We start from the raw sequence: 26,894 nt of genomic DNA, 5'->3' as shown, positions 1-26,894 counted from the left end.
GGAGAGACCATCAATTCTCCTAGCTACACTTGCACACAGCTTGTGTAGGAATTTGGCAGGAGGTTATTCCAAACACCTTGGAGAACTGACCCCAGATCTCCTGCGTATAAAGTTTCTGTAGATCCTTCTGTCTCTTCATGTGTCCCCAGAGAGACTTGATGATGTTGAGATCAGAGCTCTGTGGGGTCCATATCATCACTTCTAGGACTCCTTGTTCTTCTTTACGCTGAGGAGAGTCCTTAATGACATTGCATGATAAAGTATCAGTCGGTATTTCTAAGCATGGAGAACACCATTATTCTGGCCAAAATGCCATTTCCAGAAATGCAGTCCCAAACTTACAAGGACCCCCCCACTATGCTTCATTGTTGCCTGCAGACACTCATTTTTGCACCGCTTTCCAACCCCTTAGGAACAAGATGCCTTCTATTACAGCCAAATAAGTCCAGAACACTCATGGTTATTTTCCTGCGCCTCAGTTCCTTGTTTTTGTACATAGTTGAGTCACTTGGCCTTGTTGAAGGTGTTGATTTTTGGCAGCAATTTCTCATTGAAGACTGTCACGTCGCCGTTGGACTCGGTGGCTGGTACTCCGGCCTCGGCCGCTGGGAGACGCCGGACTCCTGTCACGTCGCCGTTGGACTCGGGGGCTGGTGCTTCGGCCTTGGCCACTGGGAGGCGCCGGACTCCCTCGACTGGTGGTGACGGTGATAGGAGGGCTATATCCTCATATGGTCCCGCTCCTTTGACACATGCCTCTGATGCTGGGCATCACCGTGTTTCACCTGTGGGTGATGGTGGTGACACAGAAGGGGTCCCTGCGCAGGCTTTGCTCTTCTGTCAGAGGTGAAGTGGTTGGTGCCAGTCGTGCATGGCCATCTTGCCTGGTTCTGGGGGCGGTCCAGATTAGGCCATCAGGCTGTGAGCGTATGAGAGGTAGCCGTGTCCTTCAAATACTTTGGAACCTGTCCTGCAGGCCACTAGATATAGTCTTGGTTTGCCCAGTGAACTAGTGTGTATTGCTATTTTGACTCTGACCTCAGCCTGGATTTTTGACCCTTCTACTGCCTGCCGAATTTGTACCTCTGCTGCTCGCCCAGTTTTGACCTTGACTCCTGACTACGTTTACCCTTCTACAGCCTGCCCATTTTGTACCTCTGCTGCTCGCCGGGTTTTGACTTGGACTCCTGACTACGATTTTGGTTCCGTTTTTTAGTCCCTTCCTAGCGACCGTCCTGCTCCGGTCCACTGCTCTCATAGGCAGCTACCCCTTGGGCTCCGCTGTAATTCCAGATCCCTGTATGGGGGTAAAGGGTCTCGGGGGTTTTCCGGGGTGCTGTCTTACTTGCAGCTCAAGACTCGAAACAGACGGACGTTACAAAGACCAGTTCTGGACAGACTTCGGTCGACCACTGTGTCTTAAGTAATCAGCATTGTACGTTTCATGCCGTTTCTTCAAAGAAGCTTAAATAGCACATCTTGACAGCCTATTTGGCTTGGAAATCTTTGCCTGTGAGAGACTTTTCAGTATAACTAACTTTTGTCTTGTAACTGGCATCAGTCTTACTATGGTGATAAACCAGTAACATGAAACTGTCTTCCACAACCTCACCTTTGTAGCAGAGTTTGTCTGTTCCTCACCTAGTTTTAGGCCTCCTACAGAGATGTTTCTACTTCAATTAATGACTGTAATTCAAATTACATGTGAAAATGATGACCATTATCATCTGTATGGAATCAATTATTACTCATACACTGGACTATGATTCTGCACAATCCCTGACTGTGTACACTCACTGGCCACTTTATTAGGTACACCATGCTAGTAAGGGGTTGGACCCCCTTTTGCCTTCAGAACTGCCTCAATTCTTCGTGGCAGAGATTCAACAAGGTGCTGGAAGCATTCCTCAGAGATTTTGGACCATATTGACATGATGGCATCACACAGTTGGCGCAGATTTGTCGGCTGCACATCCCTGATGCGAATCTCCCGTTCCACCACACCCCAAAGATGCTCTATTGGATTGAGATCTGGTGACTGAGGAGGCCATTTGAGTACAGTAAACTCATTGTCATGTTCAAGAAACCAATCTGAGATGATTCGAGCTTTATGACATGGCGCATTATCCTGCTGAAAGTAGCCATCAGATGTTGGGTACATTGTGGTCATAAAGGGATGGACATGGTCAGCAACAATACTCAGGTAGGCTGTGGCGTTGCAACAATGCTCAATTGGTACCAAGGGGCCCAAAGAGTGCCCAGAAAAAATTCCCCACACCATGACACCACCACCACCAGCCTGAACCGTTGATACAAGGCAGGATGGATCCATGCTTTCATGTTGTTTACGCCAAATTCTGACCCTACCATCCGAATGTCGCAGCAGAAATCGAGACTCATCAGACCAGGCAACGTTTTTCCAATCTTCTACTGTCCAATTTCGATGAGCTTGTGCAAATTGTAGCCTCAGTTTCCTGTTCTTAGCTGAGAGGAGTGGTACCCAGTGTGGTCTTCTGCTGCTGTAGCCCATCTGCCTCAAAGTTCGACGCACTGTGCGTTCAGAGATGCTCTTCTGCCTACCTTGGTTGTAACGGGTGGCAATTTGAGTCACTGTTGCCTTTCTATCAGCTCGAACCAGTATGCCCATTCTCCTCTGACCTCTGGCATCAACATGGCATTTCCGGCCACAGAACTGCCGCTCACTGGATTTTTTTTCTTTTTCGGACCATTCTCTGTAAACCCTAGAGATGGTTGTGCGTGAAAATCCCAGTAGATCAGCAGTTTCTGAAATTCTCAGACCAGCCCTTCTGGCACCAACAATCATGCCACGTTCAAAGGCACTCAAATCACCTTTCTTCCCCATACTGATGCTCGGTTTGAACTGCAGGAGATTGTCTTGACCATGTCTACATGCCTAAATGCACCGAGTTGCCGCCATGTGATTGGCTGATTAGAAATTAAGTCTTAACACACAGTTGGACAGGTGTACCTAATAAAGTGGCCAGTGAGTGTATAAGTGAAGAATTGATGCTGTTATGAAGGGAAAAGGCAGTCACACCAAACATTGGTCTGATCTAGATCTCTGTTTTGTTCAGTGGTAAAAAATAAACTATTTACACTTCTATTTTTGATAGCATTCTTATACTTTGCAGCATTTTTTGCCTAAAATATCTGCATTCTATTGAATGTCTTAAAGAGGGTCTCTTTCCTCAAGGTCCCTCTATAAGCAAGAACAGAGGGTTGATCTATAAAAGAGGGTGCCCACGATGGCAGACCAGGTACATCCATGGACAGCAGTCACTGATCACAGATGATCTGGATCCACAATGATCATCCATAGATTTTCAAAGTATCGCCGCAAAACAATCCTGTGTCCTAAATATGGAAACCTCCTTTTCATCCGTCCATGACCATTACAATCTAGAACCATAGATTTTCACAAGGGCTATTTTCACAAAACAATCCTTTGTCCTAAATATGGAAACCTCCTGTTGGTCTGTCCATTGTCAGTCCAGACTTGATTCACAGCAATCAGCCATAGTTTTTCAAAGGAGCTATCTTCATAGAAGAACCCATTGTCCAACATATGGAAACCTCGTTTTGATCTGTCCATGAGGCCATTACACTCTAGATCCATAGATTTCCAAAGGGGTTATCTTTGCAAATCAATCCTTTCTCTTAAATGCGGAAACCCCCTTTTACTGTAACCATGGCCGTTACAATGCCGTGAGAAGGGAGATTGAAGGATCTCTATTGATCCCTGGTTCTGCTGCAAGGAACATAAATTCTGCTCACATCCCCAGATGAACAAAGTGATATTTTACACATCACACTGCCTTCAGTAGCCAATTTGCAATTATTCTAGCTCTATACTTTGAAAGGTAATGTTTAACCCTGGGCACTGTAATGTACAATGGAAATTAATTAAGAAAAGTGAAGCGCTCCAGTATCACACCACAAGAAGGATTGTTTGCATAAAAAAAGAGACTCCTTCCACTAAAAACGACTTTTTTTTTAAAGGCACAAGAAATGCTTTGAAAAACCATAATTAGCGGGACTTTCACTACAGGCAAAATTAGACATTGGAGTTACGGAGAAATGATTTATTGGCTATCAAGTCCTCATTTATATTTAAGCCCACAGGAAACAATGAAGCCATTAACGTCACCGCTTTCATTTCAGATATGTAAGCTGTGGGGGAAATAGGTAAGGAATCAAAAGGGAAAAATGGAATGACATTTTATGTCCTTGGTTGTGTTTTAAAGTGATTCTTTTCTATTGTAGGTCTCTTATATAGTGTTTGTGTTCCTTCGCATTAATAAATGGCCCTTCTCACTATGGAGCCATCTATTGCTGTCCTACTCTCGGCTGCTTCATCATTTCTACTATATTAGATATGTCATATATCGGTATATATAGAAAGAATGAAATAAAAATAAAAATTCAAAAATTTACCAAAATGTTATGCAACTTCATCCTTTTTTTTTTTTTAAAAAGTGAAGTGATGGGTAAAAAGATTTCCAGCATCCTGGTCCAGCAGCCACGCCGGTAGTCCATGGCCTCCGGTCCAGAGCCCTGTGAGCCTCCTCCCACCTGCAGGCTCCAGGATCCTGGTCCAGCAGTCACGTCTGTAGTCCGTGACCTCGGGCCCAGAGCCCTGTGAGCCTCCCCCCACCTGCCGACTCCAGGATCCTGGTCCAGCAGCCACGTCAGCAGTCTGTAGCATCTGGCCCAGAGCCCTGTGAGCCTCCTCCCACGTACCGTCTCCAGGATCCTGGTCCAACAGCCACGTCAGCAGTCTGTAGCTTCTGGCCCAGAGCCCTGTGAGCCTCCTCCCACGTACCGTCTCCAGGATTCTGGTCCAGCAGCCACGTCGGTAGTCCATGGCCTCCGGCTCAGAGCTCTGTGACCCTCCTCCCCCTGTCGGCATCTCCAGCTCCTTCTCTGTTTTGTAAGTCCGCTGCCATGTCATGGATGTGGCACAATGCTTACAATAACACGGCCAGCCTACTAATAAGAAGATGCAATTCACAGGGACCTAATGTGGAGACTTTTATAGTTTGGAAAGTTAGCAGAGCTTAGTTGGTGTGGGCATGGCCCCTCCCAGCCGGGAAGATGCAATGTAGTTATGTATCAGACATGGGACAAATTACAGATTTTCTGACTCTTGTGTTTGGGCGACCAAAAAATACGCCAAATTTAAAAAAATTGTTTTTGTAATTGTGTTACATCTTTTACCTTCTATAGCCTCTATGTCGCACTGTCTATTGATGGCTGCAGAATGAATCAACTGAGAATTCATCAGTGAGCTCGATCTATCAGTTTACAGGAGAGATTGTAGATCTTATCTGTGTTTTTCTGATTTATAGCTACAGCAAAGTTAAAAAAGAGCATCAATAAAGGTCATACAGTGCAAAACTCAATTGCAAAAATGATTTTTAGCCTCAAATTTCTGTAATAAATGATATTCTCTTTAAGATCATGAGTGTTTGCACATTAAAAAAAACCTCAAATGTTGATGAATTCGTCCTTTAGTGTCTTCCGTTGTTACTTTTTGTCACTGACCCTTGGGCAAAGATTCACAACTACTTTTTTACAGTTATGGACAAGGTCTGGCACCTGGTAATTATGGCTGAGATCACTTACTACACCGCACTATGGTGAATCTATTATAAAAAAGGCATTTAAAAAAAAATCCTGAGCTTCACTCCCCCTCCTCAGGTTCAGCATCAAGTCTCCAGCACAATTTCTGGAGTTGGTTACTGCATGTAGGATTGATGTCACATCAGCAGCACTTCTGCAGCCAACCAGTTCTTAGCAACGACTTACAGGATACACTAAATTTCTGTACATCAATATTCTCAGCGCCTCCAGGGACGAGAATGGAATTTGGCTCACCTGTGAACCTTTTTTGCTCCCTGGTAAATTGATGATAAGAGTCTTGCCTCTAATTCCACACACTGGTCTAATGAAAGAAGAAAATATAAAGATTACTTAACGTAAAATTATAATAATAAACAACATAATCCTGCCTAAAAAAAAGCCATTATAAATGTTGCCAGCATGGGTAGAAAACACTGCACACTCATCTTTAAACTGAATCTGTTATCAGATTTAACAATACAAAATACATAAATTATTAAATAGCACTCGTAAATCTGATGAGTCTGGTGTACTAACCTTTAAAATACACAACAGAATACCTGTATAATCCTTTGAAAACTCTTAAACGCAATCCTTACTGATGTGCCTCAGTGTCCCTCCTCCCTGCTGAGATCTCACACTGCTCAGTACAAGCTGCAGTTGTCTGTCAGGGTGGGCGAAGGCTGAACAGACTTGGAATCGTGGTGAACGTGTATACACTTACAGGTAAAGGAAAAACTGAAGTTCAATCACAAGGAGACGCCACGCCTATACCCAATTGGTCCTTGTACAGACTAGAATGGTCCTAGCTGCACAACTAAAAACACCACCTCAGAGAGTCAGACCTTACCAACTAAAAATCCATCGAGGGGTTTCTCGTACCTCCTGAGGAAAGGAAGCCATAACACGCTACAAACAAGAGAAGAGGAAAGGGTGAAGAAAAATACAAAAACCCAGGGAGAGAAACTAAAACACGTTTATATTGAGTAGCGAGTGAAAACTAAGGAGCACCAAATAAAAGGAACAAGTAAACTCCCAGAAACCTAAGACTATGTTCACACGTTGCGTTTTTGCTGCATTTTTTCTTTATGCAAATTTTAAACTGTGTATTACAGTACCAGCAAAAGCTATGAGACATCAGAAATCTCAAGCACACACATTGGTATTTTTTCCTGACTGAATTGGAAAACTGATGCATTTTTGAAAACTGCAACATGTCGCTTCTCCCAGCGTTTTTTACCGCATAGAAAGGAATGACCAGGAAGGATGGGAAATCTTGAAAAATGAAATTCTCAAAGCACAATTGTTAACAATTCCGAAAAGAGGGAAGAATAGGAAGCATTTAAGGAAGCCAGGATGGATGAACACAGAACTTAAGCACATGCTAAAAAGGAAGAAAAAAATGTTTATAAAATGGAAAGAGGGAGGCATATCTAAAGAAGAATATAATGCTGTCTGCAGAACCTGCAGGGCACAATTCAGATTATCTAAAGCTGACAATGAATTGAGGATTGCAAGAGATGTCAAAAGCAATAATAAAGGATTTTGAGGATATGTCAAAAGTAAAATAAAAGTCAAAGATGCTATAGGATTTTTACAGGATGAAATGGTAAGACAGGATGTTGAGAAGGCCGAACTTTTAAATTCCTATTTTGCATCTGTTTTCTCTCAGAAAGGAAATGTAACATCAACTGTTCTTCACTGTCCTATTAAGGGAATAGAAGAATCCAGGATATCTATAAACAGAAAGATAGTGAGGAAGCACTTAGCTATCCTAAATGAATTCAAGTCTCCAGGTCCAGATGAACTACACCCCAGAGTACTGAAGGAGATAGCAGAAGAAATTTTTGAACCCCTCTCCATAATCTTTGAAAATTCTTGGAGAACAGGAGAAGTCCCAGAAGACTGGAGAAGAGCAAATGTTGTTCCTATCTTCAAAAAGGGGAAGAAGGTGGACCCAGGCAACTATAGGCCGGTGAGTCTGACTTCTATACCAGGAAAGATCTTTGAACAAATTATTAAACAACATGTATGTCAGTACCTGGATAAGAATGAAGTGATTAAACAGAGTCAGCATGGGTTTCTAACTAATAAGTCATGTCAGACTAACTTAATTTCCTTCTATGACGGAATCACTGATAGGGTGGATCAAGGAAATGCTGTAGATATAGTAAATCTTGACTTCAGCAAAGCATTTGACAAAGTATCTCATACAATCCTTATTGAAAAAATGACTTAGGCTGGTTTCACATTTGCGTTTTTTAGCGCTGGAAAAAAACGCATACCTGCGCATGCGTTTTTTCCCCTATATTTAACATGGGTGCGCATACCTGCGCGCTGGTAAGCGCATGTATGCGATTTTCATGCGCTGCGTTTTTTTGGGGTGTGCGTTGGTATTTTCCAGACGCAGCATGTTGCATTTTTTGGCCCTGCAAAAAAGCGCATGCGCACATATGCGCACGTTTTGCGCTAAAAATGGCCATTATAGCCTATGGATGCGCATATGTGCGCACTGGCATGCTCATGTATGCGTTTTTTTGCATATGCGTTTTTTTTTTTTAACCATGGAATTTAGGGGTTTGGGTTAGAGTTAGGGTTAGTTAAGGGGGTTTAGGGTTAGGGTTAGGGTCAGGGTTAGGGTTGGGGTTTGGGTCAGGGTTAGGGTTAAGTATGGTTTGGTTAAGGGTTAGGGTCAGGGTTAGGGTCAGGATTAGGGTTAAGTATGGTTTTGTTAAGGGTTAGGGTCAGGGTTAGGGTTAGGGTTAGGGTCAGGGTTAGGGTTAGGGTTGGGGTCAGGGTTAGGGTTAGGGTCAGGGTTAGGGTTAAGTATGGTTTTGTCAAGGGTTAGGGTCAGGGTTAGGGTCAGGATTAGGGTTAAGTATGGTTTTGTTAAGGGTTAGGGTCAGGGTTAGGGTCAGGGTTAGGGTTAGGGTCAGGGTTAGGGTCAGGGTTAGGGTTAAGTATGGTTTTGTTAAGGATTAGGGTCAGGGTTAGGGTCAGGATTAGGGTTAAGTATGGTTTTGTTAAGGGTTAGGGTCAGGGTTAGGGTTAGGGTCAGGGTTAGGGTTAGGGTCAGGGTTAGGGTTAGGGTTAGGGTCAGGGTTAGGGTTAAGTATGGTTTTGTTAAGGGTTAGGGTCAGGGTTAGGGTTAGGGTCAGGGTTAGGGTTAGGGTCAGGGTTAGGGTTAGGGTTAGTTAGGGTTTAGGGTTTGGGTTAGGGTTAAGTATGATTTGGTTAAGGGTTAGGGTCAGGGTTAGGGTTAGGGTTAGGGTTAGGGTCAGGGTTAGGGTCAGGGTTAGGGTTAGTAAAGTCATGGTTTGGGTAGTGTGAGGGGCCACCTAAAAATGTTGGAAAAAAACGCAAACGCGGTAAAAACGCACTAAAAACGCATACAAACGCATAAAAACGCTGCGTTTTTTTCATGCATGCTCATAAAAATGCTTGAAAAAAACGCAGCAGTTGTATGCTTATGTATGCGTTTTTTCAATGCTTTTTTTGCGGGAAAAACGCGCTGCAAAAAAAAGCAAGTGTGAAACTAGCCTAAGTATGGAATGGACAAGGCAACTGTTAGGTGGATTCATAACTGGCTTAGTGATCGGACCCAAAGAGTGGTCGTAAATGGCTGCACATCCAGTTGGAAGAATGTCTCAAGTGGGGTACCACAGGGCTCTGTCCTGGGCCCTGTATTGTTCAACATCTTTATCAACGATTTAGATGAAGGAATTGAGGGTAAACTGATTAAATTTGCTGATGACACAAAGCTAGGAGGGATAGCTAATACTAGAGAAGAGAGAGAGGGGATTCAAAAATATATAAATAAACTGGAAAAGTGGGCAGCAACTAACAGAATGGTTTTTAACTTGGAAAAATGCAAAGTACTACATCTGGGCAATAAAAATGAAAGAAGCATATACAGAATGGGAGGAATAGGCCTAAGCAACAGCACATGTGAATAAGACTTGGGTATACTAATAGATCACAGACTGAATATGAGTCAACAGTGTGATGCAGCAGCAAAAAAGGCAAATGCAATTCTAGGATGTATTAACAGAAGCATACAGTCTAGATCAGGGTTTCCCAACTCCAGTCCTCAAGGCACACCAACAGATCATGTTTTCAGGATTTCCTTAGTATTGCTCAGGTGATAATTGCTTCACCTGTGCAATACAAAGGAAATCCTGAAAACATGATCTGTTGGTGTGCCTTGAGGACTGGAGTTGGGAAACCCTGGTCTAGATCACGTGAAGTCATTATTTCCCTCTACTCCTCTTTGGTCAGACCTCATCTGGAATATTGTGTCCCGTTTTGGGCACCACATTTTAAAAAAGACATCAACAAACTGGAGCAAGTTCAGAAAAGAGCAACCAGAATGGTGAACGGTCTGCAAACCCTGTCTTATGAGGAAAGGTTGCAGGATTTGGGATTGTTTAGTTTGCAAAAGAGAAGACTGAGAGGAGACTTAATAGCTGTCTACAAATATCTAAAGGGCTGTCACATTATAGAAGGATCAACTTTATTCTCATTTGCACAAGGAAAGACTAGAAGCAATAGGATGAAACTGAATGGGAGGAGACACAGATTAGATATTAGAAAAAACTGTTTGACAGTTAGAGTGATCAATGAGTGGAACAAGCTGCCACGAGAAGTGGTGAGCTCTCCTTCAATGGAAGTCTTCAAACAGAGGCTGGACAGACATCTGACTGGGATGATTTAGCAAATCCTGCTTTGAGCAGGGGGTTGGACCAGATGGCCCAGGAGGTCCCTTCCAACTCTACGATTCTATGATTCTAAGTGTAAAAACACTGTAAAAAATGCAGGCATCAGGTTTTGCTACATTTTTAGTGAAAAAAGCATGTACACAGCTGGATGTGAAACCCATTTATTTTTGTGAAGTTTAAACCATAATGTCTTGGTCTCCTCACATTAGCATGGCATTTAGGATTAGTACAGTTTAATTAAATTATTGATGTGTGCAAAGTAAATAATGGCTGACAAAGTGTCTAGAGGGTGTCACATCCCCTGGAAGACTTGGAGTTAGACCATCATGTTGGGTAATGAATCGCAGGTCTTCTTTTGTCATTTGTGTCCCATAATAAATGGATTTAGTATCCTCTGATGCTGAAGAGGTTAACGACCCACTGTATGCTGGTAAGAAACATGCAGCTCCATATCAGCTGCTTCTCATCTGGTCATTAACTCTTCCTATAGAAACTGGTTTGTTTTGCGCTCTTTTTCAGCCAATCAGGATCCACGGACACTGTGGGCAACGTGATGACCTAGGCACGGGTCACCACCATCTTTCAGAAGGGCATGCAAGTGATTGGCTTGCTTTGGTGGGCGTCACAGGGGGTATAAAAGGGCGTGCACGCCGACCGCCATCTTACTTCTGCCGATCTTAGTATAGGGAGAGGTTGCTGCTGATTCTGTAGGGAGAGCGTTAGGCAGGGAAGAAGACAAAAAAACTGCTTCTGCTGCTAGCGATTTGGCCTGCACAACACACAAGTCACTGTGTGTGCAGTGCAAGGGGAGGCTATATAGTGGTGTATCAGTGGTGTTGGTTGTTGGGCTGCCTTTTAAGGCTTCCTGACACGCTGGCATTGCTGTTTACCCACTGCTCCGCAAACTGCTTTTTTAAAAGCAATCCAATCTCCCTTATCCTCTAGTCACTTTTGTCACAGGCAGCTGTGCCATCGAGCCTGTCACATAGCGCTCAGATATCAGTGGGCCTCACACAATCCACAAGTGTCCAGTGTCCAAAAGTGTGCGCAGAGATTCAAAATCTCCATTATCCTCTCGTCACTTTTGTCACAGGCAGCTGTGCCATCGAGCCTGTCACATAGCGCTCAGATATCAGTGGGCCTCACACAATCCACAAGTGTCCAGTGTCCAAAAGTGTGCGCAGAGATTCAAAATCTCCATTATCCTCTCGTCACTTTTGTCACAGGCAGCTGTGCCATCGAGCCTGTCACATAGCGCTCAGATATCAGTGGGCCTCACACAATCCACAAGTGTCCAGTGTCCAAAAGTGTGTGCAGAGATTCAAAATCTCCATTATCCTCTCGTCACTTTTGTCACAGGCAGCTGTGCCATCGAGCCTGTCACATAGCGCTCAGATATCAGTGGGCCTCACACAATCCACAAGTGTCCAGTGTCCAAAAGTGTGCGCAGAGATTCAAAATCTCCATTATCCTCTCGTCACTTTTGTCACAGGCAGCTGTGCCATCGAGCCTGTCACATAGCGCTCAGATATCAGTGGGCCTAACACAATCCACAAGTGTCTAGTGTCCAAAAGTGTGCACAGAGATTCAAAATCTCCCTTATCCTCTCGTCACTTTGGTCACAGCTGTGCCATCGAGCCTGTCACATAGCGCTCAGATATCAGTGGGCCTCACACAATCCAAAAGTGTCCACTGTCCACAAGTGTGTGCAGAAATTCTAAATCTCCCCTGTCCTATAGACACCTTGTACCTTGTTTTACATTACTATATAGTTTGTTGGATTTTGTCTACATTTCTACCAAAAATGAGGAAGGCTGGTGGAAGAGGCCGTGGAATTGGGAGGGGGTTGGCAGCTGGTAATGATGGTGTTGGTGGTGGATCTGATGGTAGTGGCAAGAGCAAAATAGGACCGAATGCAGGAGGTGCTGACCCTGCGTCATCGTCTGGCTACATAAGGCCTCGAAAGCTTAGTTTTCTAGGAGTTGGCAAACCGCTTTTAAAGCCAGAGCATCAGGAAAAAGTTTTGTCTTACATTGCTGACTCAGCCTCCAGCTCTATCGCCTCCTCTTCTTCAGTTGTAAAAAGTAAAAGCACTGAGTCGTCATTGGAGGCTCATGTTCATGAACCACACCTTTCCTTGTGTCCTTCACCCCAACCAAGATTGAAGGATGACGCAGGCCATACTACTGATTACTCCATGGAGCTGTTTTCACATACCATGCCTGGATTATCAAGTGAAATGGTGAATTACCCAGGCCAAGATGAATCTGACATGGAGTGCACTGATGCACAGCCGCTGATGGATGATTCTGCTGTTACATTCACTCAGAGCACTACATTATCCTCGCAGTGTACAGAGCCAGATTCTGACCCTGATGAGACTCAGGTGTCCCTTCCCGCACACTATACCTCCATACACGGTGACACAGAGGAAGGTGCACATGACATAGAAGAGGAGGTGATGGATGACCCAGTTGTTGACCCAGATTGGCATCCATTGGGGGAAGAGGGTGCTGCTTCCAATAGCTCAGATGAGGAGCATCCACAGCAGACATCGACATCGCAACAGCTGTTATCTGGCAGGCCCGGAGCACTCCAAAGACAGGTTACAAACATCAAAAGAGTTGCTGGACAGCTTGTCCAGAGGGTCAAAAGATCACAGCGTGCTAGGCCGCAAAATGTCTGCCAAAGTAGGAAGAGTGCAGTGTGGCACTTTTTTGAACAAAATCCTCATGATCAGGCCAAGGTTATCTGTAAGAAGTGCACAAAGACCTTTAGCCGAGGGAAAAATCTGAAAAATTTGAATACCAGTTGCATGCTTAGACATTTAACCAGCATGCACTTGCAAGCGTGGACACAACACCAAACCTCAAGTGCCACATGTGCAACTGATCACAACGAAGGTAGTCAGCAACGCTACATTGTTTCCCCCACTGTAAGCCCACCGGTTAGCACAGCAGCAAATGTTGAGGTGTCGTTGCAAGACCACAGCAGTCAGGGAATCCCACTGTTATATCAACGAAAGACTGATTCTAGGCCATCAGAAAGAACACCAACTCCATCACCATCATCAACCCTCTCTCAGTCCGCCCTGTCCACCGCTACTTCCACCATATGCAGCTCTCAAGTCCAGCTCACCCTCCCAGACACTATGAGTAGGTCAAGAAAGTACTCAGTCTCTCATCCGCGTACACTGGGTTTGAACGCCCACATTGCCAAACTAATCTCGTTTGAGATGATGCCCTTTCGGTTGGTGGAAAGCACAGCTTTCCGCGAACTCATGGCCTATGCAGTACCACGCTATGACCTACCCAGTCGCCACTTCTTCTCTCGCAAAGCCATCCCAGCCCTCCACCATCATGTGAAAGACCGCATTGTCCATGCACTCAAGCAGTCAGTGAGCGGAAAGGTGCACCTCACAACTGATGCATGGTCCAGTCGGCATGGCCAGGGCCGTTACGTGTCCATCACTGCGCACTGGGTTAATGTGGTGGATGCAGGGTCCACAGGGGACAGCGGTGGTGGGACAGTGCTGCCTAGCCCACGGTATAGGAAACAGTTGGCTGTAGGCGTTCGACCCTCCTCCTCCTCCTCCTCCTCCAGAAGCGAAAGCTCGTCCACAGAGCGCAGTCGTACGAGCACTCCATCTGCAGCTGCCACTGTTGCACACGATGTGTCCCCCTATCGAGCAGCTAGTGGAAAGCGTCAGCAGGCTGTGTTGCAGATGATGTGTTTGGGCGACAGACACACCGCCGAGGTGCTGGCCGAGTACTTGAAGCGACAAACTGAGTCATGGCTGGGCAGTGTACATCTTGAGGCAGGCAAGGTAGTTAGTGATAACGGCCGTAGTTTTGTGGCAGCCATAGCCCTTTCAAAACTCAGCCACATACCTTGCTTGGCTCACACCTTGAACCTGGTGGTGCAGTGCTACCTCAAAAATTATCCGGAGTTAACAGCCCTGCTCCAGAAGGTGCGAAGACTGTGCGCGCACATCCGCCGGTCGCCTGTACACTCCGTTCGTATGCAGAAGCTGCAGCGATTGCTCCACCTTCCCAACCACCACCTCATTATCGACATTGCAACAAGGTGGAACTCCACCCTGCACATGGTGGAGCGGCTGTGCGAGCAGAGGCAGGCCATAATGCATTTGTGGGAGGATACACGGCCAGGCACTTTGAGAGCAGACATGGAGTTGACAGGCGTGCAGTGGTCGAAGCTGAAAGACCTTTGTAAAGTCCTTCAGTGTTTTGAGGAATGCACACGGCTGGTAAGCGCAGACGACGCCATCCTAAGCATGAGCATCCCACTTATGCGTCTGCTCATGCAAACTTTGACGCACCTTAAGGAGCAGGCGTCTGCAGCCAATGTTGATGAGGAGGAAGAGGAGGAGGGAATCCTTGATGACATTCAGCCATTGTCTGCTCAGGGACCTCTCCTGGACGAGGTGGAGGAAGAAGAGGAGGAGGAGGAGGAGGATGATGGGGATGATTACTTAGGGGAGGAGGATGCATCTCGTGGGGCAAGTGAAAATGTTGGCGTGGCAAGGTCTGGTACAGGGTTTGTGCGTGACTGGAGGGATGTGGATTTGCCAGAAAGTGCTCCTCCAACCAGCACTCGCAGTGCATCATTGACACCGGGAACATTGGCCCACATGTCAGATTATGCCTTGCGGATCCTAAAAAGGGACCCCCGCATTGCCAAAATGATGAACGATGACGACTACTGGTTGGCCAGCATCCTGGATCCACGCTATAAAGGCAAATTACAAAACATCATGCCACAGGAGAACCTTGACCTAATATTGGCTAATAAACAAGCAACTCTGGTAAATCGGTTGCTTGAGGCATTCCCAGCACACAGCAGCGGTGATGGTTCTCACACGAGCCGTACGGGCCGGGGGCAGCTTGGCAGAGGTGTTCGTGGTGCACACAGCAGAAGTGGCGTTGGAGACAGGGGTTTCATGACAATGTTGTGGACTGATTTTTCAAATACCGCTCACACAACTGGTAATACTGCATCGATGGAAAGTGACAGGAGACAGCAGTTGTCAACTATGGTTACAAACTACTTTTCCTCCCATATCGATGTTCTCCCACACAGGTCATTCCCCTTTGACTATTGGGCCGCTAAACTGGACACCTGGCCTGAATTGGCCCAATATGCCTTACAGGAGCTCGCTTGCCCAGCTGCAAGTGTGCTATCGGAAAGAGTCTTCAGTGCAGCTGGATCAATCCTGACAGAAAAAAGGACCCGTCTGTCAACCCAAAATGTGGATGATCTAACCTTCATTAAAATGAACCACGCATGGGTTTCCAAGGATTTTGTCCCACCTTCCCCTGATGACACATAGGGTGACAGAAAAATGGCTTGCTTTGGTCCACCTCTTCCTGGTACTTCACTTATTTCGCCTTTTGCATCAGCTGAATGTCCAACATCAACATATGCCACTTTCTAAAACTCCCTAACTGTGCTGCCTCCCCCCCCATGGCCAGGGTCAACACCTAGTGCACGACACCGTGCGAGTGCCGTTGCCCTGGACAGGTGGGTAGGCCGACTCTTGGGCGCGGGCACTGGCACAGGGTCCCTCATAGTGCAATCAAGTGTCTCTGACGGTGGTGGTGCACACCCGCTGTCAGACACACCGCTGTACTATGAGGGGCCCAGTGCCAGCACCGACGCCCACGAGTGGGCCCCCCTTGCTTGGGCAGGGCCCCAGCATTTGCAATCTTTACCTCTCCCTGCTCCTCCGCTGTGTAATCTGGGCCGTCAAATCCATACTGGGCCTAACACCGTCTGAGCCTGCCTCCTGAGACATATATTTTGAATGTGTACGCTATCCATACATGTTATCCAGGGATACGGTACCCTTTCTAACCTTTGTGCAATCACGTGCAATCCATACTGGGCCTAACACCGTCTGAGCCTGCCTCATGCTGTATAGACATATATTTTGAATGTGTACGCTATACATACATGTTATCCAGGGATACGGTACCCTTTCTAACCTTTGTGCAATCACGTGCAATCCATACTGGGCCTAACACCGTCTGAGCCTGCCTCCTGAGACATATATTTTGAATGTGTACGCTATCCATACATGTTATCCAGGGATACGGTACCCTTTCTAACCTTTGTGCAATCACGTGCAATCCATACTGGGCGTGAGAACGACTGGCGAGCTGTTAAGCAAGCTACAGCACCTGTCCAGACAAGTACAGGGATTCCCTAGCGAGGAGACTTATTTGATTGTTTTCAATGTTGGGACAGCAATTTTTGGGGAGCACTATACTCTGGAGAATGATAGATGGGGCCCACCATACACTGGAACATTCCAAAGGTGGACATCAGACACTGGAGCAGCATTTACAGGGCCCATTATACACTAGAGCATTAGAAATGGGGCCCATTATGTTTGGAGCATTATTTGGGCCCATAAGACAGTGGAGCTTCATCCATGGGGACCAACATATACTGTAGCATTATGTGGAGCTCATCATACACTGTTTCAAACATTATATGGGACCAATGATTCTGTATGGAGAAATAGATGGGCCTCGTCATGAGATGTAAAAAGTGAGGTATTTTTCATTGTACTATACCGCTATTTATCTGCCGTATCGGAGCATGATGAGTTGTGGTATGTGTTAAAGGGGCGCTCTTTCACCCAGGGCACATGAAAACCTGCAGCCAGCCCCCCCCCACAACTTTAGCCAAATAACCCCCATTTTTCAGTGCGTAACTTGTATTATGAAGTTAATTAAGGTTGACAAGCTTAAGTAAGAAGAATTGATGCTTTTGGCATTCAAATGGGCACTGTAGGTGTGTTTCCTGTCCTCCTCTCACTGCCGACTTTTATTCCCCATTGACTTACATTGGGTTTCGTGTTTCGGGACGACCCCGACTTTTCCCTATAATCGGACGATCTTGCTCGACCCGACTTTTGGAAAAGTCGGGTTTCACGAAACGAAACGCGACCCTAAAAAACCAAAAGTCGCTCAACTCTATTGGTTAGTGCTTTTGTATGATACAGGTTTTCTGCTATTCCTGTTTTGTCTTTTGTGTCTTGTTTACATTAAATTTCTGTCCCATGCCCCATGGGGAGGGGGAGGGACAGAATAGGGTTTAACAGGAGCAAAGTAATGTTGGAGACTCAGGCCTCTCTACCTTCAAGAATATCCCTGGGAGAGGAATAGTTAGGGTCCCAGTTCCAGGGACAGTTTATGGCTCACGTTCCTTACAGAAGACCTTCACAGCGTGACACCAAGCTGTGAAAACTGATCAATACTTGATCAACTCAAAGGTCGATGAAAGTGTGAAAGTAAACAGTGTCCTACAAACTCAAGGCTCAGTTAAAGTCTTAAGTAAACTATTCCCGACCAATTCACCTCCCCCTACTGTTACATTTATAATTGTGTATTTTTTCATAAGTCTTAAGTGAACCCATTTGTTCAGAATAGTCACGTTTCTCAGAATCTTTTTTCACTAAAGAATTTGATCAGCCCTTTCCCTAAAATACTCTTTCCTATACAGACGCTCCCATTTCTACTTTCTAAAGCTGATGATAGGCGACTGACACGAGCCTTCCGCCAATTTATTTGGGGCTCAGAAGGGGGCTCTAGAATTAGTGTTTTTAAGCTACAGCAAACCAAATCTTTGGGTGGACTTATTCTCCCAAATTTACGCCTTTACAGTATAGCGGCTGCTTTTCGCAATTCCCTTGATTGGATATATGCCTTTAATCGCTTCACTAATACCCCAATAGATGAGGCCATGTGTAGACCCTTCAGCCTCCCAGCATTGCTTCACCTACGAAATGCTGATATTCCAGTGGAGGTTAAAGATAATCCTCTATTATGGTCGGTAATCTTAGGATGGCGTCAAGCTAGACGAGTTAGCGGTCTTGACCCCCACATCTCGATGTTTCTTCCCTTTCAAGGTAACCACTCTTTTCTACAAGGCAAGCTACCTCCCATTTACAAGGTGCTTGGAAACAATGGGTGTAGACTGGTCCGAGATACGTTAACAAATAATCAATGCCGTCTTACCTTAGAGGACATGGTTTTCAAATACCTAATCCTTACAGTAGACAATTTTACCAACTCTCAAATTAGGCATTACGTAAGTTCAATATTGCGAGACATACCGGATGATGCTAGAACACACCCTCTAAATTTAATATCCATTAAAGCCCAAATGGGAACTTATTCTATGAGTCTTATATTTAAAGCCTTCTATACATTGGTCAGACTCTTCACCAGTCCCAGGAAAATGGATTGCTCAATTAACGAACTGTCGGGTAACTGACCTTTTGAAAGCCACTCTGCGTATTAACTCTATATTACCATATGACAGTTACACAATGTCATGGTTTGAACAGGGTTCTTGCCCTGCACTCACACGGTTAAGTGTTCGTGGCCTCTTTCTGGATCTGGGAGGGGTATTTATACTCACTCTTTACCAGGGTTCTGTGTCAGCTATACTGTTGATCTGGTGTGTCTGACCCCTGGTGTGACACAGGGGAGGCACTCTGCTGAATGGTTCTGCTCTGAGTTCAGACGCTGGGCAGCGGAGGTCTCCTGGGATGATGCTGCCCTCCGGGGTTTGTTCTGTAGAGGCCTGTCCATACATTTGAAAGATGCCCTAGCCCTTCATCCTCCACCGGATTCTTTGGAGGACGCTATGATCCAGGCTGTCTGCATGGATCGTAGGCTGCAGACAAGAGGAGTCATGCCGCAGGAGAGCCCTTTATTCTCCAATCTGAGAGACTCTGCATCTAGTCCTGAGCCCATGGAGGTTGGTGCCACGTCATTGAAGGAAAAAGAGCGGAGACACCGTAGAAACAACCAATTGTGCTTTTACTGTGGATCCGCTGGACATTGGAGAAGGAACTGTCCTTCTTGCCCTTCTTCAGTGAAGCCATCAGGAAAACGACTAAGTCTGGGTAACAATTGAGGAGGTTGCCCAGACTCCCAGGTACCCTTTTCCTCACTTACTAAAATTCTGCTTCCGGTGGAACTAGAACTTACAGGCGGTCCGGTTGTGACTACCTCCTTTGTTGACTGTGGTTCTTCTATTAATCTGATCGATGCCAAAGTTGTGACTTTTCATAAGATAGGGACAGTCAGTTTAAAAGATCCTGTTAAAATCGTGGCAAATGATTCTTCTCCTATCACCCAGGAGGGAATTTGTTTCATGACTGATACCTTTTCTCTGAAATTGGATTCCATTCACGTGGAAAAATTAAGGTGTTTTGATCTAAATAATCTGCCGGCTGGACTGGTACTGGGTATGCCTTGGCTTCAACGTCACAATCCTACTATTGACTGGGTCACGGGGGAGATCATTCAGTGGGGTTGTATGGCTAACGGTCTATGTTGTAACTTGACAACTCTTGTCACCCCAATAAAATCTGTGTCAGTGTCGTCTGTCGATCTGGAAGGTATTCCGGAGTACCTGAAAGATTTTGAAGACGTATTTTCTGATAGTGAGGCTGAGGCGCTACCACCACATAGACCCTTTGATTGTGCCATTAATCTAGTCCCTGGAGCCAAGTTACCCAAGGCTCGCCTGTTCAATTTGTCCAGGCCCGAACGTCTAGCCATGAAGGAGTACATTACCGAGAGTCTCCGCAAAGGGCATATTAGGCCTTCTGTTTCACCTGTGGCGGCGGGCTTCTTTTTTGTTAAGAAAAAAGATGGTGGTTTGCGGCCGTGCCTCGACTTTCGGGAATTAAACAAAATTACTGTGAAAAATACATACCCTCTCCCCCTAATTCCTGATCTATGTAACCAACTCACCGGGGCCAAGTGGTTCTCTAAACTGGATTTACGTGGGGCATATAACCTTATAAGAGTCCGGGAAGGGGACGAATGGAAAACAGCATTCCAGACGACTGAAGGGCTGTTCGAAAACTTGGTTATGCCCTTTGGTCTCACCAACGCTCCTGCTGTTTTTCAGAATTTTATTAATGCAATTTTCTCTGATTTAATTGGTCGTTTTGTGGTTATCTAGTTGGATGACATTCTGGTGTACTCGGTGGACAGTCAGTCTCACTTGCACAGTTGGAAAAATGCTCATTTTTCATGCAAGAAGTAACCTTTCTGGGGTTGATTGTGTCAGGGGAGGGGTTCCGCATGGATCCTAAGAAGGTCCAGGCTGTTACGGATTGGGTGCAGCCTCATGATTTGAAAGGGTTGCAGCGATTTTTGGGCTTTTCCAACTTTTATAGGAAATTTATTAAGGGCTTCTTGCAGGTGGTAAAGCCTCTAACGGACCTCACTCTCAAGGGACCTGATGTAAAAAATTGGTCTGTAGCTGCAAAAAGTTCTTTCATGACATTAAAAAAGTGCTTTTCTTCAGCCACTGTATTGGTACAACCCGACCCGTCAAGACCTTTTGTCATGGAGGTTAACGCCTCGGAAGTAGGGGTGGGGGCAGTTTTGTCTCAGGGCCCTCCTACCCTTACTAATCTGAGGTCTTGCGCCTTCTTCTCTAAAAAAAATTTTCCTCTGCCGAGAGAAATTACGATGTCGGCAATAGAGAGTTGTTGGCGGTAAAGTTGGATTTTGAAGAATGGAGGCATTTCCTGGAGGGGGCTTTTCATCCCATTACAGTCATCACTGATCACAAAAATTTGGCCTATATCGAGTCTGCCAAGAGATTGACCCCCAGACAGGTTCGGTGGGCGCTTTTTTTTTCTCGATTTCAGTTTACCATCACATTCCGACCGGGATCTAAAAACATCAAGGCTGATGCCTTATTCCGAAACTTTGATTCGGTGTCCCCTCCAGAACCTCCCTCCTCCATTCTTCAGCCAGGAGCAGTGGTGGCCAAAATCTCATCTGAGTTACAGAGAGGGATTTTGGAGGCCCAGGCTTGGGCTCCGGGTGGTAAACCCCAGGGTAAATTGTTTGTACCGGAACGCTTCCATCTCGGACTTGTGCAGGAATTTCACGATTCTATGCTGAGTGCTCACCCTGGGATTTCAGCTATCCGGGGGGCAATTACGAGGGGTTTCTGGTGGCCCTCTATGGTAACAGATATTAAAAAGTTTGTGACTGCAAGTGGGGTGTGCGCTCGTTCTAAAAGTTCTCAGGTCCGGCCGGCCGGGGAGTTAGTGCCTTTGCCAATTCCGGATAGACCATGGACACATTTGTCCATGGATTTTATCACAAATCTTCCTCCTTCCAGGGGCAACTCGGTGATATGGGTGGTGGTGGATAGGTTTTCAAAACAAGCCCACTTTGTACCTCTCCCCGCGTTACCATCTGCTGAAACTCTGGCCCGCTTATTTATGCAGCATTTAATTTGGTTGCATGGAGTGCCTATGAATGTGGTGACAGACAGAGGGGTACAGTTTGTAGCCAGGTTCTGGAGGGCTTTTTGCAAAAAGCTGGGGATTTCGTTGTCCTTCTCCTCTGCCTAACACCCAGAGTCTAATGGACAGATGGAGCGCACGAACCAATCGTTGGAGCAGATTCTGAGATGCTTGGCCTCTTCCAGGCAGGAGGACTGGTGTGAGGTATTGCCCATGGCAATGTGAGTCAATCTACTGGGAAGTCTCCCTTTAAGATCTGCATGGATTCAGGTTGTCCTGGAGCTGAGGGTGTGACAAAACGTCTTAGAATTCTTTGGAGGGAGGTTCAGAGGAATATTTCCAAGGCCCAGGAAAACTATAAGTGGTTTGCTGACAGGAGGAGGGGGCCAGGTCCAGCATTTGAAGTAGGGGAGAAGGTGTGGCTATCCACCCACAATATCAAGCTTAAGATACCATCTATAAAGCTGGGCCCCAAGTTTATTGGCCCATACAAAGTTGTGGAGGTTTTTAACCCAGTAGCCTACCGACTGCAGCTGCCCACCTCCTTTAAAATTTCTGATGTCTTCCACAGGTCCCTGTTAAAGCCTGTGGGGACGGTGAGAGAGGATCCCTCATCAAATGCTCCACCAGTGCTGGTAGAGGGGCAGCTGGAGTATGAAGTAGGGCGCATTGTTGACTCTGGAAGGGGTACTCTCTGGAGGATCGGTCACGGGTTCCGGCCAGTTAGGTGCATGCCGATCGTCTGGTGCGGGCTTTCCACACCAGATACCCAGGCAAGCCTGGGGGTCCAGTGGCCCCCCGTTAAGAGGGGGGTACTGTCATGGTTTGAACAGGGTTCTTGCCCTGCACTCACAGGGTTAAGTGTTCGTGGCCTCTTTCTGGACCTGGGAGGGGTATTTATACTCACTCTTTACCAGGGTTCTCTGTCAGCTATACTGTTGTTCTGGTGTGTCTGACCCCTGGTGTGCGTGTATTCTGCGTTGCTTGTTTGCTTCCCGTGTATGACCCGGCCTGTTCCCTCACTCTGTACTCCGTCTCTCGTTTTGGTACTATTGTCTTTTCTGGTTCTGACCTCCTGGCTTGGCTATCGTTACTCCGTTACAGTTTGTCCCTATTGTACCGTCTATTGCCCGTTCTGGTTTTCTGATCTATTGCTACGTCCTGACTATCCATTCTGTCTAACCCTTTGGTACTGTATTGTTATCCTGTGCTTTGACCCCGGCTTCATCTGGTTTCTGCCTCTGTCTATGCCCCTTGGTAACACTGTCCTGTAGTTACCTTTCTAGGAGTTTCCCTGCAGTTCCTAGCTCGGTGGAGCTTAGGCCACGCCCCCAGCAGTCCTGATACTCTGAAGCACGCATCATCACCGCTGCTGCCCTGCTCCACAGGTATCTTTGAGCACTGTTTTTGTACTCAGGACACACGCACTGGCTCAGTGAGCAAGTGCAGTACGGGGTTCCTAACACACAACCATGTCTCTTATGATATTTCATAGCGTATACATCTCCCCGGAGGTCAAGTCTAAAATGTCCCCCTCAGGGGACTATCCCTGCCCTAAATGCTTACACTCTCCAGCTGATATTTTCCATTGCCTTTGGGACTGCCCAAATTTAAGGGAGGTGTGGGATACACTTCTGCAACATCTCATCAACACTTTTGGCATAACTTTCTCTCTCTCCCCGGAGTGGGCCATATTTAATATTCTCGCTCAGGACCAGTTGGTGAGGCTTTCTGTCCAGCAGCGCCGCATCTTGTTCATTTGGGAGGCAGCCACACGTAAAAGCATTCTCCATTTGTGGGCACAAGATGTAACTCCTTCTTTAAGCTTAATTACTACAAAAGTAACATATCTCTTCAAAATGGATTGGATAGAGGCCTTACTTAATAAAGAAAAAGACACTGAACGCTTTTTTTTCACATGGTCCTCTTTTATCAATACTCCGACATCTTCCACACGCCAGGCGATACATAGTTGTTTCCAGCTCACCAACTGGTATATGAGAGAGCAACTTGCCGGTAATATCCCTGTTAGACTGGATTGAAATTGTCAAAAAATACGGAGAAAAAATGAGTTTACCATATACAATGAAAAATAAGTATTTATTAATACAAAAGTTCATCAATTACATAAGTAGTAAAATGTACAATAAAATATATCATATCAATTAGTATGTATGGATACACATGATCCACAAGACTGAAGGCCACAGACAATGAGCAGAACATAATAGCAGGACAGAGCAAAAAATAACCTATGTCAAACCAATTGGTGATAGAAAGAGTTAATGTAAACACCAGGCAGCTGATTCACTCAGTATCAGGTGGCTCATATAGCCAACCATGTGAACTTGGTCACAGCATGGGCACTCACTATGGGTAATTAACCTCTTCATTCTTTACTTAGTCATGTAGCGGTCTGCATATGTATACATATATATTCATTGTTGATAACTGTAATGTAAAATGTCTGTAAAGTAGAACTTTCTAGAATTCTCAATTCTTTCCAGAAAATCGCCTTGTCACACAGCAGCATCCCCCTTCCTTATCAGCTCTGTGCTTGCTGGTAACATGAAATCGTCCATTTCCTCTCGCAGCCTTCCCCCCTGCAAGGGAAAGCATTGCTTTGTTCTGAAACCATGAAGCTTGAATACAGGTATAGGAAATATTAAAAGAAGCCTAGCACGCACTTCGCTTGTGACAGTGATATGAAACTCACATTTCTGCAAAGGGCACGAAGCCAGCTTTCTAAACCTCTAAGTTTCACGATTCTCGGACTTCCAGAAATTGAGATATGGATTGCTCCCAAATGGAGTGTCCTATCTAGTGCATTCTTGATGTTTTCTTGTTGGGTTCGTTACACCGGGAAACATGATACCCTTGGTGAGTTCATACGAGCTTCCCCCATTAAGATATGGTTATCATAACCTTTTTAGTTAAGTTATAACTGAGAGAGAAGGGGGGTTGGACCTCACCAGACCGCCCATTTCGTGAGGTCACAGACCCTAGGCTATAGGTATTCCCTAACAAATTCCAGTCAGTTCAAATGGAGTCCTCCTGCCAGAGAGATGTGCCGATGAGTGGGGACGTTTGGTTAAGCACCCCTCCCCCAGCCACATGGTCTGCCTAATACCAACTACGCACATGTGAGTTTTACTTTCTGTTCTTTCACCCACTCTGTTTTATATTTGTATTTGTACATATGTAATGTCTCAACTTTATAGCAACTTTCATCTATGTAATCACTGCCCGCATTCTTTTGGGAATAAATGACAAAATCTATTAGCTCTGTCTCCATGCTCTAGGAAATGAACTGTACGCCTTTTTTAGATAATCGCTACTAATTTCAGGGGTTTGCCGCGGACCCTCTTAATTAAGTCTTTGATTAAGTAAAGCGCGGCTGGTGGCAGAGTGGTGTGCGCGGCTGGAGAGGCTAGCTGGCAGTACAGAAGGGTCTTATATTGCTGAATGAGTGGTTGAGGCCACAGCATTGATAATTCCCTTACTGCAGTAGTCTAATTGCCCGTGCACAACAAGCAGCCCGTCCGGCGACTAATTATCCTAGGTGCAGTTCCCTGACTGACCTGAGGGTAAGGAGGGCGCCGGAGAGCTGCGAATTTCAAAGTGGAACTGAGAAAGTGGGATATACATAAATCCCCGCAGTTCTTGGAACGTTGTTAGAAGTGGTGGGGCAACCAAAATACCCCCCTGTGATAAATTGTTAGAGCAAGATTAGCTTGCTGTGTTTTTGCCACATGGTGCCAGTGGTGCGATAACTAAGATAAGCCCCCACTGTGCCTGTGATAGCCGGCAGTGCATCACATCCCTCCGTCCGCTAACAAACCCGTGTCGGTGGTGGGATCTTGACCTATTGGTGGCACAGGGTCCGCTGTCTGTCTCAATTTGGGCGGCAGCGGTCGCCTGTTCGTCACATATTGGTGGCAGAGCGGTGGGATAATCCTAGAGCATTAGTGATTTGGTTTGAGCAATCATTCCTCTCACTAAAGACCTATACGGTTCCAGCGGGAATCCTGCATCATAGGTTTTAGAGAACAGACTCAGTGGTTACTAGTCCTGAAACATTTTTGTGTACTTGCAAGTATTCCCTCCGTTTCTCTCCATTTTTCTTTTCCATTTTTCATTTGGCAGCCATGGCTACAATGGGAGCAGAGTGGTATAAGCAGCATAACAAGGCATCTCTTATTGCCCTCTGCGGGGTGTGGCGGATCGACACCACAAACAAAAACAAAGCCCAACTGATCGCGGCTCTGGTGCAACGGGAAAACGACCAGAGCCCAGCGAACGCAGAAGCGGGCTCAAGTAACAATGGGGCTGCAGCAGAGACTCCACTCCTGAGCGCTGGATCCACATACAATCCGGACAGATTGGACCCCTACCTGCAAGCGGCCTTGGACGAACTCCCCGCCGAAGACCGTGAGGGGTGGGTGAGGCTGATCCAGCAATATCGGCAGGAGGCCCAAGCCGAGCACCAAGCGCAGAGGACCCAGGAACTGGAGATGCTCCAGCGGGGGTGGAATGCCCCCACAGTCCAAAGCAGTGAGCCCAGCAGCGTCCAGAGTCCTAAACCCCGGACAGAGCATTTTCCCGTGATGGAAAAGGACGGGGACTTGGACACGTTCCTGTGAGCCTTTGAGAAAGCCTGCAGACAGTACCAGCTGCCTAGAGACCAATGGGCAAGGTACTTGACCCCAGGGCTAAAAGGCAAAGCTCTGGAGGCGTTTGCTTCTCTTCCATCAGAAGACGACGACTATGATGCCATCAAGCAGGCTCTGATCGCCAAATACCGGCTGACACCTGAGGTATACCGAAAGAAGTTCCGGAACCTCCAACGTGGCCCACACGATAGCTATAGTGAGGTGGTGCAAGGACTCAGGACCCACTTTGACCAGTGGATCTATGGACTGTCCGTTGATTCCTTTGAGCAGCTACGGGACCTGATGATCAAAGACCAGTTCCTGCATCTTTGCCCAGCTGAGGTCCGACAGTTCATCCTGGACCGCGAACCAACGAACGCGGACAAAGCAGCGCAGATCGGCGACAACTACGAGGCCAACCGGAAGCCAGAGACGCAGAGGCCAGTCACCACCAGCTGGAGAGGGGGTAAGCCTGCAACCAACCCCAGTGCCCCAGCTAGCCGTTTCTCCGGAGTCCCTGTCCCTATTGCCAACACCAGGTCTACTACTGACAGTCGCCTGTGT

The 26,894-nt window shown here is 46.2% G+C and overlaps 1 protein-coding gene across 30 annotated transcripts in view; it reads right to left on the bottom strand.

Annotated features, from left to right (window-relative positions):
- GPHN (gephyrin) overlaps positions 1-26,894 on the bottom strand; it is a 663,734-nt gene that overhangs the window by 380,020 nt on the left and 256,820 nt on the right. For all 30 annotated transcript variants that reach the window (XM_073551368.1, XM_073551372.1, XM_073551370.1 and 27 more), the window contains exon 6: positions 5,899-5,965. In XM_073551368.1, the coding sequence (XP_073407469.1) occupies positions 5,899-5,965 (67 nt within the window). The remainder of the gene's footprint in view (positions 1-5,898; positions 5,966-26,894) is intronic.

This window comes from Dendrobates tinctorius, unplaced genomic scaffold, assembly GCF_039654945.1.
Source record: "Dendrobates tinctorius isolate UK_male_01 unplaced genomic scaffold, ASM3965494v1 ptg000175l, whole genome shotgun sequence".
In the NCBI taxonomy this organism is placed as follows: Eukaryota; Metazoa; Chordata; class Amphibia; order Anura; family Dendrobatidae; genus Dendrobates; species Dendrobates tinctorius.
Note: the sequence above shows the minus strand (reverse complement) of the source record. Positions and strands in the feature narration are given on the sequence as shown.